The sequence below is a fragment of the Tursiops truncatus genome, chromosome 13, assembly GCF_011762595.2.
Source record: "Tursiops truncatus isolate mTurTru1 chromosome 13, mTurTru1.mat.Y, whole genome shotgun sequence".
Lineage (NCBI taxonomy): Eukaryota > Metazoa > Chordata > Mammalia > Artiodactyla > Delphinidae > Tursiops > Tursiops truncatus.
Window position 1 is genome coordinate 30,415,382 of NC_047046.1, and position 14,976 is coordinate 30,430,357.

Consider the following 14,976-nt stretch of genomic DNA (forward strand, 5'->3'; position numbering starts at 1 on the left):
AGCAGCGTTTGGGAGTCCAGTTTTTCCACAGCTTCCCAACACTTAGAATCATTTATTTGTTTATCGTTTAAATTTTGGCCATTCTGGTGAGCATGCAGGGGCATCCGATTTTAATGTACTTTAATGTGTATTTTCCTGAAAACTAATGATGCCTTTTCTATGCTTATTGGCTATCTGGCTATTCTTTTTTAAAAAATGCAGTTCTTATCAAGTGTTCTGCCCAAACAATTGGAGTGGCTATCCTTTTCCTATTGACTTGCAGTAGTTCTTAGGCATTCTGGCTATGAATCCTTTGTCAGGTGTATGTAGCGCAAAACTCCTTGTCTTGCCTTGTGTTTTCACTCTCACTGGGGTCTTTGGAGGGACAGGAGTGCTTAGCTTTAACGAAATCCAATTTACCAATGTTGTCCTTTATGGATACTGTCCTGTGTAACACATCTCTGGTTACCCCATGGTCCTGAAGATTTTCTCTAGAAGCTTCATTGTTTTCCTTTTCACGTGTTGGTCTACAATCCACCTGGAGATGCTTTCTGTGTGTAGCATGAGAAGGGACACCACTGCCCTGCAGTAGGTGTGTGCTGTGGACCTTGTTGTGAATCAGGAGACCCCGAGGTGTGGCTCCGTTCCTGGACTTTCTCTTCTGCTCCCTTAGTTTGTGTTCTCTCTTTGCACTGACGCCTCACTGCTTTTCCCCCATCGGCTTTTTAACCTAACGCTTTCAGCAGCTATCGACGACCACTGTCTACTTCCATTACTTTCATCAAGGGTTGAAAGATGGTGTTATCTTAATTCTCTCCATTCTGTCTGGTTTTACTAGCTGGAAGACATGTGTAAAGAAAAAGAATCCCGTTTGCTTAGTGCAAGCGATAATGCGGCTCAAGGAACCATCTAATTCACAGCCCTGGAGGGCGTCTCGGGCAGGGACGCTCTGCCCAATGCCAGTAGGTGGCGCTGCGCTTTGCCGAATACGAAGATCTCTCCTTAGAGATGGAAAGCAGGTTGCCTTTGGGGGTCAAAGCATCCCTTCCTGGCATGTTCCCACAACTAAAAAACCTTAGATTAAGATTTTTAAATCTTAACAACGATCAGCATCCTCAGCAGGCCTGGGTCTCATGCCCACCGTAATGCTGACAGAGGACGAGGCAGCCCCACAGGAACAGCAGGGACTTTTGGTGGGGACGGTGGTTCCAAAGAAAAGTCCAGGGGGGTGGGGGCTGGGCTGGTCGGAGGGCAGAAGCAGCAGGTGCCCACCACGTCCACTGGAGTTAAAGAACGGCCCGCTGTCTTAGCCACCACGTGGGGTGGTGATGTAATGGTTTAGCTCGGGGTCGCAGCTGTGCCTTGGGAGAGTATGGCTATGAAGTGCAGTGATTCAAGGGGTCTTTGTGTCTTCCCCTCAGGCCTGTCCTGTGCCTCAGCTCCCCTCTTGGGATGTAGCCCTTTGGGTTACAGCACTGGCCCTTGTTAGGAAGCTACTAGGAAGCGTGGCATTCCTAGTCCAGACGCCGGTGGAGTCCAGACGCAGAAATCGGTAACTGCAAACTATTTTTAGTATCTCCAAGAAACCTAACGGATCGAATACAAACTCTAACCAAAATGTCAGTTTTCCTTGCTGGGCTTGTATGAACTCACACAGGTGACCCTCTGATTATATTCTGATCAGAAGTTATATCTGGGCGTAGAGAAATAAAAACGGGGACGTGAGCTGTTAATCGATCCTTTTGGACATTTTCTCCGTGGAGATGTTTTTAATGAACTGGGTCCCTGAGAAGGAAGGCAAGGTTTTGGGGGTGGGGCCTCTGACGGAGGGCAGGGATGAGTCAGTTCATACGATTCTTTCCGAGGGCACAGCAGTTTCCTGCAGGACGAGACACTGCCACGTTCGGTGCCGAAAGGGGCTCCCAGGGAGGCTCCCAGACCCCGGGGTGGGGGTGGGGTTTGGGGTACGGGGGCTGCATTGCGGGAGATAGAGCACCGAGTGGACGGTAACCCAGCCCTTAGCTTCGCCTGTTGATTTCACAAGGGTCGGTCTGCCCGGAGTAGAGCTTTATCTTCCTTTCAGTTCGGGAGAGATCTCACTGTGCGCTTCTAATGACACTCCACCGAAAAGAGACATCAGCTTAATACTTTTAGTTTCCACAAATTCTCTACCCATCTCCCCTGACTGCAGGGCTTTCTAATCGCCGGCTCCATTAAGCCAGCTCCAACTGGCTGATTAGCTGCTACCATCGCCTACGACAAAATGCAGGTGAAAGTGCTTTGAAAAGCACGGAGACTCGAGCCAGTGGCTCTCAACCTTGGGGGCACTCTGAAACAATCCAGGTCCTCGCACCCCAGAGATTTTGATTTAGGTGGTTTTGCTGTGGTCTGGGCGTAGTGTTTTTTTTTTTTTTAAAGCTCCCCAAATGTGCAGCCAAGGTCGGAAACCATCATTCTGTAGCCAAGTTCTCCCGTTTTAGCACCTGCTAAAACTGCCAGCCGGGAGACCAGTTTGGAGACACTGGCTGTAAGCAAATCTTCCCAATATATATATATCCTCAGGCAAACAAAATGAGACAAAACAAAACTCTCTTAAAAACCACAAAGAAGAAGGAGACGGTTCCTTTGAAACCTCTGACATGAAATCCAATAGAATTACCAACGAGTGAGCTGGTAAACCAGCTTTTCCATATCAGGGAGGGTGCCCTTTGCTGACATCCGTGATGTAAATACCCCCACCACCGATGATTTCAAGTTACCAACAGTTTAACAACCAGCTCAGAAAATTCCCCATAGCTTAACAATGGGCTCTCAAGAGCTGGTAGGAGCTCACTGAACCCACCCAGGTATTGTTTTTCTGAGGGGGAGGGTTGGCTCCCAGCCACAAGGTCAGGGCTCAGTTTATAGCAGTGACACCCCATCCAAATGTAAAACGTGCATGGTCCTGTTTTCTGCAAAGCAAACCAAACACTTAATGAGCGGACTGGTGAGCTTTCACTCAGACCTGCTTATTTCTTCTCCATTTATAGTGAAATGAGAGGCAGTGAAGCAGGGCGTCAGCCCAGTGGATCTGAGCACTTACAGGCAGTGCACAACCGTGCGGCCTTCCCCACCATTGTATTCCTCCTGCCACTTGTCCACCTGGCGGATGAGCTTCAAGAAGGAGCGCTTGGACACAGGCGTGTCCCTGTACATGGGCCAGCCCAGGAACTGGAACTGCTGCACCATCCGGTACCCGTCCTGGGGCTGCAGAGAGTCGGGCAACAAGCGGGGAGTGGAGAGAAAGCAGGCATTAGTCCCGGGGCTGAACTCCAGTGGGTTGATCCCACCTACTCATCCCTGTGGGCACGAGGGAAGGAGGGGCCTGCCTGTAAATAATGAAGGAAACGTCTACTGGCCCAAAGAGTTACGAGTTTCAATCTGCAGCCATTATAAAAAACCATGTGATGCTAAAAACTCTCCAGAAAGTAGGCATACAGGGAACCTACCTCAACATAATAAAGGCCATATATGACAAACCCACAGCCAACATCGTTCTCAATGGTGAAAAACTGAAACCATTTCCTCTAAGATCAGGAACAAGACAAGGTTGCTCACTCTCACCACTATTATTCAACATAGTTTTGGAAGTTTTAGCCACAGTGATCAGAAAAGAAAAAAGTAATAAAAAGAATCCAAATCGGAAAAGAAGTAAAGCTGTCACTGTTTGCAGATGACATGATACTATACATAGAGAATCCTAAAGATGCTACCAGAAAACTATTAGAGCTAATCAATGAATTTGGTAGAATAGCAGGATACAAAATTAATGCACAGAAATCTCTTGCATTCCTATACACTAACAACGAAAAATCTGAAAGAAAAATTAAGGAAACACTCCCATTTACCACTGCAACAAAAAGAATAAAATACCTAGGAATAAACCTACCTAAGGAGACAAAAGACCTGTATGCAGAAAACTATAAGACACTAATGAAAGAAATTAAAGATGATACCAACAGATGGAGAGATATACCATGTTCTTGGATTGGAAGAATCAACATTGTGAAAATGACTCTACTACCCAAAGCAATCTACAGATGCAATGAAATCCCTATCAAACTACCAATGGCATTTTTCACAGAACTAGAACAAAAAATTTCACAATTTGTATGGAAACACAAAAGACCCTGAACAGCCAAAGCAATCTTGAGAAAGAAAAACAGAGCTGGAGGAATCAGGCTCCCAGACTTCAGACTATACTACAAAGCTACAGTAATCCACAGAGTATGGTACTGGCACAAAAACAGAAATATAGATCAATGGAACAGGATAGAAAGCCCAGAGATAAACCCACGCACATCTGGTCACCTTATCTTTGATAGAGGAGGCAGGAATGTACAGTGGAGAAAGGACAGCCTCTTCAATAAGTGGTGCTGGGAAAACTGGACAGATACATGTAAAAGAATGAAATTAGAACACTTCCTAACACTATACACAAAAATAAACTCAAAATGGATTAAAGACCTAAATGTAAGGCAAGACACTATAAAACTCTTAGAGGAAAACATAGGCAGAACACTCTATGACATAAATCACAGCAAGATCCTTTTTGACCCACCTCCTAGAGAAATGGAAAGAAAAACAAAAATAAACAAATGGGACCTAATGAAACTTCAAAGCTTTTGTACAGCAAAGGAAACCATAAAAAAGACAAAAAGACAACCCTCAGAATGGGAGAAAATATTTGCAAATGAAGAAACTGACCAAGGATTAATCTCTAAAATATACAAGCAACTCAATATCAAAAAACAAACAATGCAATCCAAAAATGGGCAGAAGACCTAAACAGACATTTCTCCAAGGAAGATATACAGATTGCCAACAAACACATGAAAAGATGCTCAATATCACTAATCATTAGAGAAATGCAAATCAAAACCACAATGAGGCATCACCTCACACCAGTCAGAATGGCCATCATCAAAAAATCTACAAACGAGAAATGCTGGAGAGGGTGTGGAGAAAAGAGAACCCTCTTGCACTGTTGGTGGGAATGTAAATTGATAGAGTCACTATGGAGAACAGTATGGAGTTCCTTAAAAAACTAAAAATAGAACTACCATATGACCTAGAAATCCCACTACTGGGCATATACCCTGAGAAAACCATAATTTAAAAAGAGTCATGTACCACAATGTTCATTGCAGCACTATTTACAACAGGCAGGACATGGAATCAACCTAAGTGTCCATCGACAGATGAATGGATAAAGAAAATGTGGCACATATATACAATGGAATATTACTCAGCCATAAAAAGAAACGAAATTGAGTTATTTGTAGTGAGGTGGATGGACCTAGAGTCTGTCATACAGAGTGAAGTAAGTCAGAAAGAGAAAAACAAATACCATATGTTAACGCATATATATGGAATCTAAAAAAAAAAAAAAAAAAGGTTCTGATGAACCTAAGGGCAGGACAGGAATAAAGATGCAGACGTAGAGAATGGACTTGAGGACATGGGGAGGGGGAAGGGTAAGCTGGGACGAATGAGAGAGTAGCATTGACATATATACACTACCAAACGTAAAATAGATAGCTAGTGGGAAGCTGCTGCATAGCGAAGGGAAGTCAGCTCAGTGCTTTGTGACCACCTAGAGAGGTGGGATAGGGAGGGTGGGAGGGAGACGCAAGAGGGAGGGGATATGGGGATATACATATATATATAGCTGATTAACTTTGTTACACATCAGAAACACACAACACTGAAAAGCAATTACACTCCAATAAAGGTGTTAAAAAAAATCCATGTGTTTCCAATGACAGGCCAGACAAATAAAAGCACGCAGAATGCTATTGCTTTGCAAAAGGGTCCCCTCACTCTGGTTGGGCCTTCGCTCACACAGTTTTGTGAAAAATAGCGCAAACCTGAGCACTGACCACAGTGGGCAGCAAGTGGTAAAAAGGCTTGACTTTAATTACAGGTAAATTAAAGGTAAAGGGTAAGTTATGACCGGCACTGTTTGTGATCTCAGGGAGACACAGATTACACCCTGTTTCCTGGGAGTAGAATATGGTTCTGCTTCTTGGTGTGACTCTTGCTAAGATATCAATAGTTAATTAATCTTTCATCATAATTAAATGGAATTGCAGGATTCAGGAAGTAACCTGGCCATGGCTAAACCTCTCAGGCTAAATCCTCTGTGGCTGTCGGCAGCACCTGACACAGGGGATCTCACTCTCCCCTTCCCCTCCTGGCTGTTCCTCCCCCTTCACTGCTCTCTCCTCTCCGCCCTGGCCCCCTTCCTCCCAGACCTCTTGCTGATGGAGGCCCCATGCTCAGTTCCCCAGTCCCTTTCTCTTCTCTCTCTCGATGGTTTCATTCAGTCTCATGGCTTTAAATCTTCCACTAAGTCCTCAATTTGTGTCTCCAGTTCAGACCTCTCTCCTGAATTGCACCCTCACAGACTCGAGGGCCTATTGATATTCCCACGTAGGCATCTAACAGTCGTCTTGAATCCAGTATGTTTCCCCCCTGAACGGACCCTCTGTCCATGCGTTCCCCCACCCCTAACAATCCCGTTACCCGCACAGCCTTTCCTAACCTGGTTAATGTCTGCTCCATCCAGCTCTCAGGACCCAAATCCTGAGAACCACCTCGACTCCCTGGGATCCAAACTATCGGCCAATCTGACCGGCTCTGCCGTCAAAATACATCAGTGTCTGCACCTCCCACCCCTCCCCCTGCTGCCACTCCGTCCTGCTTTGTCCCTTCTCGCCTGGATTATTATAAGAGCCTCCTGATGCGTCTCTCTTACTGTCTGTTCTCAACACAGAAGCCAGACTGCGCCTTTCAAACGGCAGGTTATAGCTCATGACTCTTCTACTCAAAACCCTGTAATGGCTTCTTCTTTCCTTCACTGCAAAAGCCCCAGTCCTGGCAGCGGCCTGCAAGGTCCTACGTGATCTCTGTCCCCTCGACCCCTCGGACTTTGGCCCTAGCAGCTACTCCCACCCTCGCTTCCTGGGCTGCAGCCACATCAGCCTCCTTACTGTTCCGGGAACTCACCAGACAAGGCCCCACCTCAGGGCCTTTGCACTGACTGTCACTTCTGCCTGCAAAGCTGCCTGCACGAGAGCACATGGCTGCCCCTTCACTCCAGTCGGGCCTTTGCTCGCATGGCACATCTGCCCTCCCTCTGGTCCAGGCCCTAGCACCTTCTGCCTCCCCACTTATCTTTCCTACAGCACCCACCGCTTGCTAACAAATCTAGTAGGATACGCGTTGTCTTTATCCTCTCCTGTCTGTCTTCTCCCTTTAGAACATAAGCTCCATAAAGTTAGTGAGTTCACAAACTCCTTGAAGGGACTCCAAGCTCCCAGAATAGTGACTGACACAGACACTCTACCTATTCAATGAATGAGAAAATCATGAAACCACAACACCAGCCATGGTGGCTGCGGATCTTACTCGGGCTGCGTTGTAAATTCGGAATATCCTGCTGATGATGTCTTCTTCCAGGTCAGCAGAAACAAATTCCACCTGGATGGGGCCGTGTCTGTGGACTCCATTCTCTGGCCAGTACTGCGGACACAACTGAGTTCAGAACACAGAGACGCGACATTAATGATAAAAATACATTTACTGCTCACAGTTTGGATGCGGTCACTACCGGCAGCAGGACCAAACACCCTCGATTCACTTCCTTTCCTTTCTTTTCTCTCTTTTCCTTCCAGCAAGTCGACTTCAGGACTTTCTTGTTGACTGAGCCCTTAAATCCACCTGTCTGTCTAGTACTTTTTTCTCCATTTTCTCTGAAAGCATCTTTAAGCCACGAGGAATTCTGCTTCCCAAGGAGGTCATGTGGGTGCTGTTGAACACATGCTGTAAGATCCCTTTTGCTGCTGAAAGGAACTCTTCTCAGGCCCTGGGGAGATGCCACGAGTTGCCACTATAAGACCTAAGACACTTGAGATGAAGACATACCTGTTAACACCCAAATCTCCATCCTCCCATCTGGGCTTGCCTTGCAGTTTGTAGTCAATTTTAAGAACAGGGCTGTTTTGTGACAAGATACTGATAACAGTGTTGGGTTGCATTTTCATGCTCTAGTCCAAACCCTCCCAGCTCATATCTAGGAAACCTGGTGTAATTAGAGTAACTGCTCTGCTGTTTTTACCTGGAGGTGGCTTTAATTAAAGACACAATTTCCTAGAGTCTCAAACTCCAGGTATTGGTGATACTGGGAAACTAGGACTTTTGCAAGAATGTGATGCACGTGACATGAGGGTGGAGGGCGGGGTGCTGGGCAGGGTGGCCGATGAGGGAGGGACTTTCAGTTACTGCTGCCCACAGAAACACTGAACTTGGAGATAGGTGAGAAACCCCCTTGATCTGTTCTCCCAAAGCTTTTCGAAAGCCTGAAGACCTTAATTAAGGCATTTAAAGTCTGCAATGAAACTTCTTTGGGGACTTGGTATGCAGTGATGTTTTGGGAGCAGCATTTAACGTTTTTCTTTCTGATTTACCTGAGGGACAAGTGGCTGGGGGGAGGGGCAAGAGGGAACTACTTCATTATTCTACGATCTGTTTCTTTTTGGGCCAAGAGCAGATGAAGAACATCTCATTTTAAGCAGAATGATGTACCACGAAGGGAGAACCTACTGCTTGAAATTCCTTTTGCTGATGACTTTTATTTTCCAAAGGATCTGAAATCTCATCATCAAAAGTTACAACAGTTGATTTACATCCAAGATTGTAAGATAGTTTTCAGGGGGTCAACGGAAGCCATCTCCTTCCCTCTACTACAGAAGTTAAAGGTTTGGATTTCATGATCAAGAATGAAAGTAGAGTAACTAAGTGTCCTTTTTACATTAGCTAAGTCTACAGTATTTTAGAAATTACATTTATTATTTAAAAATAATGCTTTCGGGCTTCCCTGGTGGCGCAGTGGTTGAGAGTCCGCCTGCCGATGCAGGGGACACGGGTTCGTGCCCCAGTCCGGGAAGATCCCACATGCCGCAGAGCGGCTGCGCCCGTGAGCCATGGCCGCTGAGCCTGCGCATCCGGAGCCTGTGCTCCGCAACGGGAGAGGCCACAACAGTGAGAGGCCCGCATACCGCAAAAAAAAATAAAAAATAATACTTCCACGAAATTTTTCCTTCTTCACCAGTGCTTCCTGGTGACGTTATAAAATTGCCTTGTCAAAAGACAGCCTGCTGAAGTTTTATCTTCTTTTTGATATCCAAGGGTACCCACTGTTAAAATTAACAGGTGTATGATGGGAAGCTGAGCTGGTCATAAAAGCTCGAACACGCACATTTGAACTGTTCTGCCCATTTTCTCCTGACTGAGCCAGCTTTGCTCTCTGTTCGCTCTCTCACTTCAGGCCCTGATCTAAAGCTTGTCACTTACACCAGAGAAACAGGAACGGCCCGGGCTGGTGCTTGGCTCCTGGCACATGGCATTCTGCATTCTGCCCAAGGAAACCGTGTGGAAAATGGCTTAAACAGTGCATAACATGTCCATGAACCAGACCTATAAATACTTAAAGTAGTTGAGGGCTATTCTTGTGCAATTGCAAAGACTTTCGGTTCAAATGCTCCGTTCAGTGTTCTCTAAAAGGCTGAATCCCAGGAGCGTGTTTTCTCTGACTCTCAACACTGGCTCTGTCTGCTGAATGGAACTGGGGCTTCTCTGTCTCTCCTGCCAGGTGTGAGTCCAGACAGTTTGGGGTTAGAATGCAGCTTTAGAATTCAAACACTGTCATTCAAAAAGAACACGTGAAAATCACTGATGTCTGGTTCACTAATGATAAAAAAATAGCATATCACTACATTTCAGGATTCACATTAGGGAAAAAACAACGATTCTGAAGAGGGAACCGTCGCTTATCCTCTGTCTATGACTAAGGACTCTTGAATGAGTGAAATTTAACCCATGGCATTGGGAGTTAGAAAATCAGGATCCTTGGTCCTACTTCTGGTTGTGTCTTTGAAGTCCCCCCAGCTGTGGTGTCTGCTTGCCTTTATCAATGGTTGCCATCTATCCTTCGGAGAAGAATCACTGGGGAAGACTCCTAAAATATTTAAGGTTCTTAAGTAAAAAGGACTAGATGAGGGCAAGGACTATCATTATTATTTCATTAACTAGTCTTCAGGCTAGAGCCATAACAAGATAACGTAGTGCCTCAAACATAATTAAAAACAGTACAGGGGCTTCCCTGGTGGTGCGGTGGTTGAGAGTCCGCCTGCCGATGCAGGGGACACGGGTTCGTGCCCCGGTCCGGGAAGATCCCACATGCTGCGGAGCGGCTGGGCCCGTGAGCCATGGCCGCTGAGCCTGTGCGTCCGGAGTCTGTGCTCCGCAACGGGAGAGGCCACAACGGTGAGAGGCCCGCATACCGCAAAAACAAAACCAAACCAAACCAAAACAAAAACATTACAGAATTGAAGTGAAGGTCCATGGAATACATGGCAGATTGATGACAATCAAATGGATTTTAGGAAGGAAAAATCTCGTCCAGTTTGGATGCTGCAATACTTCAGACTTTTTTTTTTTTAAGGGATTTGTGTCCATGAGATAGAAAATTAATTCGGTTCCAGAGCAAGTTTATTCTTACAACACGCCAAGTTCAAACTACTTAACAAGGGCCTCCGTCACAGCAGGTCAGCCCTCTATTGGAATAGCCGGGCCCTAAGGCAATACATCCAGCTCCCAGGGCCCCTGTGCTCACGCTGTCCTGACAAGTCCCTTAAAAAAATGCTTCTCACTCCATTACTCACACTGAGTCACCACCACCCAGTTCTCTGCCTTTTTATGTTTAAGAAGAAGAGCTATGAAAAAGCCCCATTGATCATTCTGACTTTTTCTTATCTTCACGTCCCAGTTTTATTTCTTTTTAATATCGTTACCAAAGAGTTGACAAAGTAATTGCTGTCCCTTAGAACGGCTTGTCGGCCTGCACTGCCACCCCCTCCATGACGACCGCCACCTGAGGGTTCCAAGTGGGCCACGCCAGGAGGCGCACAGACGCTCCAAGACGGGATCTGGGACTGTGTCAGAGGCTGACGGCCTTTCTTCACAGTCCTGGTCTGCTTGCTCTGCGACCTTCAGGCTCCAGTTCAGCTCTGACTCTGCCCGTTACCTTGTATCTCCCTCTGGTCATTATTTCTTTTCCTTTTTCTAAAAAAAATTAATTTATTTTATTTATTTTTGGCTGCGTTGGGTCTTCATTGCTGTGCACTGGCTTTCTCTAGTTGCAGTGAGCAGGGGCTACTCTTCGTTGAGGTGCACAGGCTTCTCATTGCGGTGGCTTCTCTTGTCGTGGAGCACGGGCTCTAGACACGCAGGCTTCAGTAGTTGTCGCTCATGGGCTCAGTAGTTGTGGCTCGTGGGCTCTAGAGCGCAGGTTCTGTAGTTGTGGCACACGGGCTTAGCTGCTCCGCGGCACGTGGGATCTTCCCGGACCAGGGTACAAACCCATGTCCCCTGCATTGGCAGGTGGATTCTTAACCACCGCGCCACCAGGGAAGCCCATCTGGTCCCTATTTCTGACCCTGTCTCGCCCTGTCACTCCCACCATCTCTTTTGGTTTCAGACTATTTTCTGCGCCCACCCCTAATCCTGTCTGGTTTTTAACACGGGTTTTTAGCATCTCCGGTTCTCCGTCCTTGCCTGGCGTTTGTGACCTGCCAACGGGGGACTGAACTTCTCCATGTGCAAACAAAGCAAACACAGATTTGACCCCGGGCACGGGCCCTGATGGCCATAAATCTCGAGTCTCACCTGGGCCGGATCCACATCATTCAGCATAACTACAGACGTGCAGTGATAATCCAGGACCAGCCTCCAGAAGTCTTTCACTGTGTTTGGCAAAGGATGCTGGGTGACTATAAAAGCCGAGGGCTGTTTATAGCTCTGCAAACACAAACAAGAAAGATCCAAATATACCCAGGAAAATGTAACAGGAGGAAGCTAAGTTATTTTGTACACATGGGAGTTTGTGACATAAAACACTGAATGTATTTAACAACTGTTGAATTCTATCACCATTGTCAATGCCAAAACAGACCAAATATAGGCTCATCTGCAGAATAATAATGATAAAATAATCTCACTTTGATACTAAGAAAACTTAATCGGTATTTCATAATTTTTTTGGTATTTCTGGTAGAAAGGCAATGTTGGCCCTATACATAACTATTTTAATGGAGAAAATTTAACTTTACTTTAAAATATGCATAATTAAAATAGTTCTGTTTTTCCTAAAATCTGTTTGCTTGTCATTTAAATGTGTGATAGTGTTACTTATTCCTGCCATCAAAGGACACACATGCTTTTTACAGCTCTGCAGAGCTTCAAACAAGTTTAAATGCGCTTTTACCGATATCACACCAATAGAATTAAAATTTCCATATTAGCACTGAAAATACCCGTTCACTTTGTCCATCAATTGAACGGCAAATGTTCATTCAGTTAGAAGTAAACAGACAGACGGGAAGTAATGAGTTGTGTACTATCTGTGCTGACAGGCAATTTTTCCCCCATGTTAATTACCGCCCAAATGAGGAGGAATGGCAACTAAAATAATGCTGCAAAAACCATATTATCCCACTTCGCTGCTTTCGTGACTTAATAGCTGTCTCTTGCTCTCCGGCCAGGAGGTTAAAAATTGAAGCTCAGAGAGTAACCGAGACATCTTTCATTTATCAATCGCCTGGACTGGGGCTCTCAGAGAGACTAAGAACATTGGTCCTCACACAGAAACAGATACAGAATCTGAAATGCACTTTGTTGCAAATACAGTTTACATCTTAAAAAAAAACAAGGGCAGAGGAGTCAGGAGATAACACAGGCACTGCCCCTGGAGGACCATCCCCCCACACCCTGCCTAGGGGGTGAGGGGGCTCACGTCCATGAGGGCGGCGTTGATGTAGTTGCTGCTCTCGCCATCGAGGGTGATGAGGAAAGGCAGGCAGCGGTCGGGGGGCAGGATGTCCATGCAGCGGTTCTTCTCGTGGTTCCGGGGCAGAAGCGCGATGCTGCAGTCCTCCACGCGCAGGGTCGGCGTCACCATGTTCAGGGTCTAGAGGACAGAGGACACACACTTGGGAAGAGAACCCGTCTCAGACCCCGGGAGACCCACGTTTCCTGCAGCTGATGTCCCCCTCCTCCCCGAACCCCACTGACACAGTTGGATTTTTATTTCTCTTTACGCTCCTTGCACTTGGTCCACAGACAGTGCCCATCAGACATAAGGACCACCGTGGGTGTGCAGGATTACGTGCCGTCGAGTCCGACTAGGGCTGGACATCTGGGCGCTTGGGGGTGAGAGGCTGGTGGAGATCGGCCGAGTCAGGTGCATTTAGACCCAACGTGAATATGAGGAACTGCACGAAGAACTCTTGCCCGGCAAGCACACTGAATGTACATTGCTTGGTCCGGCTGCACCTGTGTTACACTGTGGGACAGTGTGGTGTCTGCCAGCTAAGTGGGGGCCTGGCTCTGCTAGACCAGTGGTTCTCAACGCGGGGACACTGGCAATGTCTGCACGTGATCTGGTTGTCAGAACGGCGTGGTGGAGGCCTCTTGGCATCCAGTGGGTAGGGGCCAGGGGTGCTGCTAAACACCCCCATGGCAATGGATGATCGAGTCCCCAGTGTCAACAGTGCCGAGGCGAAGAAACCCTGTGTTGGCTCATGGGTTCAGGAGCCGACTCTGAGGTCCTTCTTAAGGAGCAAGGTCACAGCCGGCCACCTGTCCCTTTAGCATGCTTACCCGGAACTCCTCTTTAATCTGGCTTGAATTTGTCTGCGGATCCAGCTTGTTCATGTCATAATAGAGAGACCTGACTTGGGAAGCAGGGACCGAGGTGTCCCCACAAAGACAGGCTTCCAGGATGGCATCGTGGATGAACACGTACTGCTCCTGGCGAAGCAGACGGGACTCGTTAGTAGTAGAGAAACCAAGGTAACCAGAAAGAACTAGAGAAGGAGGGAACGCAGCCCCACACAGACAGGAAAACAGAACAACGGTCCACCCATCACAGATGACGCCCTCCCACCAGAGAGAAAGCAGGGGAGAGGACCTGACCGCTAGGAGGGGCTTATTCCAGGACCAGTAATCCTGTTCCCTAATGGGACGGCGGGCACATTGGTGACTGGCCATGTGCGGCGTACAGTATAGCGGGAGGAAGAGATAAACAGGGGCTCAATGCAGAAGCCGTAAACAGATCGATGAAAACCACTCAGACACTGATAAATCCCAGAGCAAGCACTGTCATGTGGGAATGACTGGAGCTACACTGTCTCTGCAATTCTGATCCCACGAGTTTGGAACTCAGTATTTCAGATGAGGAAATAGCAGAATCTTACCTACATATAATGAAAAGAGGAATGTGCTAACCAAATTAATAGTGCAAAGAAGGTCCAGGGAAACTTGACATCACTATGAAAAATCAACAGTTCTGAGCACTTAGAGCTACTTACTTTGAAACATTAATTAATGCGATGATTACGAAAGTCCTTATGTGTCCAGGGAAGAGCTCTCGTGTGTACGTATAAGCCTGCAGTTTAAAAACCAACCCTCTAATTCTGAATTGGCCCTGGCTTTCCCTACAGTTAATTCGTAAAGTGTTAGCATATTTATTATTGCTCTCCAATTACATGAAATGCAAAAGAGGCCCATTACTTTTTACTTTAATTTCTATAAATAACTTGAATTCTTAATTCTCGAAAACAGCCCAGTCCTATTAAACAACACCTCAGAAATGGATTGAGTGAGAAAAAGGGGATGTGGTGACATTTGATCAACTGTTAAGTACACTGAAAATACATTATGATCATTATTATCTTTAAAACAAAAACTCTGTTCTAAAGAAAAAAGACCATGGAAGCAGCATTTACAGTTTCTGTTATTCTTCTCTGTTAGTTAAAAAATGAAATTAGGTTTCCCAGTGGCTTTTGTAAACTTTAATGCACAACCTAAATGTAAGGGAGTCTTATTCTACTTCAT

The 14,976-nt window shown here is 46.3% G+C and overlaps 1 protein-coding gene across 5 annotated transcripts in view; it reads right to left on the reverse strand.

Annotated features, from left to right (window-relative positions):
- PTPRM (protein tyrosine phosphatase receptor type M) overlaps nucleotides 1-14,976 on the reverse strand; it is a 747,728-nt gene that overhangs the window by 12,983 nt on the left and 719,769 nt on the right. For all 5 annotated transcript variants that reach the window (XM_073790533.1, XM_073790536.1, XM_073790535.1 and 2 more), the window contains 5 exons: nucleotides 13,741-13,890; nucleotides 12,875-13,048; nucleotides 11,749-11,880; nucleotides 7,432-7,557; nucleotides 3,062-3,225 (listed from right to left, as the gene is read on the reverse strand). In XM_073790533.1, coding sequence (XP_073646634.1) covers nucleotides 3,062-3,225; nucleotides 7,432-7,557; nucleotides 11,749-11,880; nucleotides 12,875-13,048; nucleotides 13,741-13,890 — 746 coding nt within the window. The remainder of the gene's footprint in view (nucleotides 1-3,061; nucleotides 3,226-7,431; nucleotides 7,558-11,748; nucleotides 11,881-12,874; nucleotides 13,049-13,740; nucleotides 13,891-14,976) is intronic.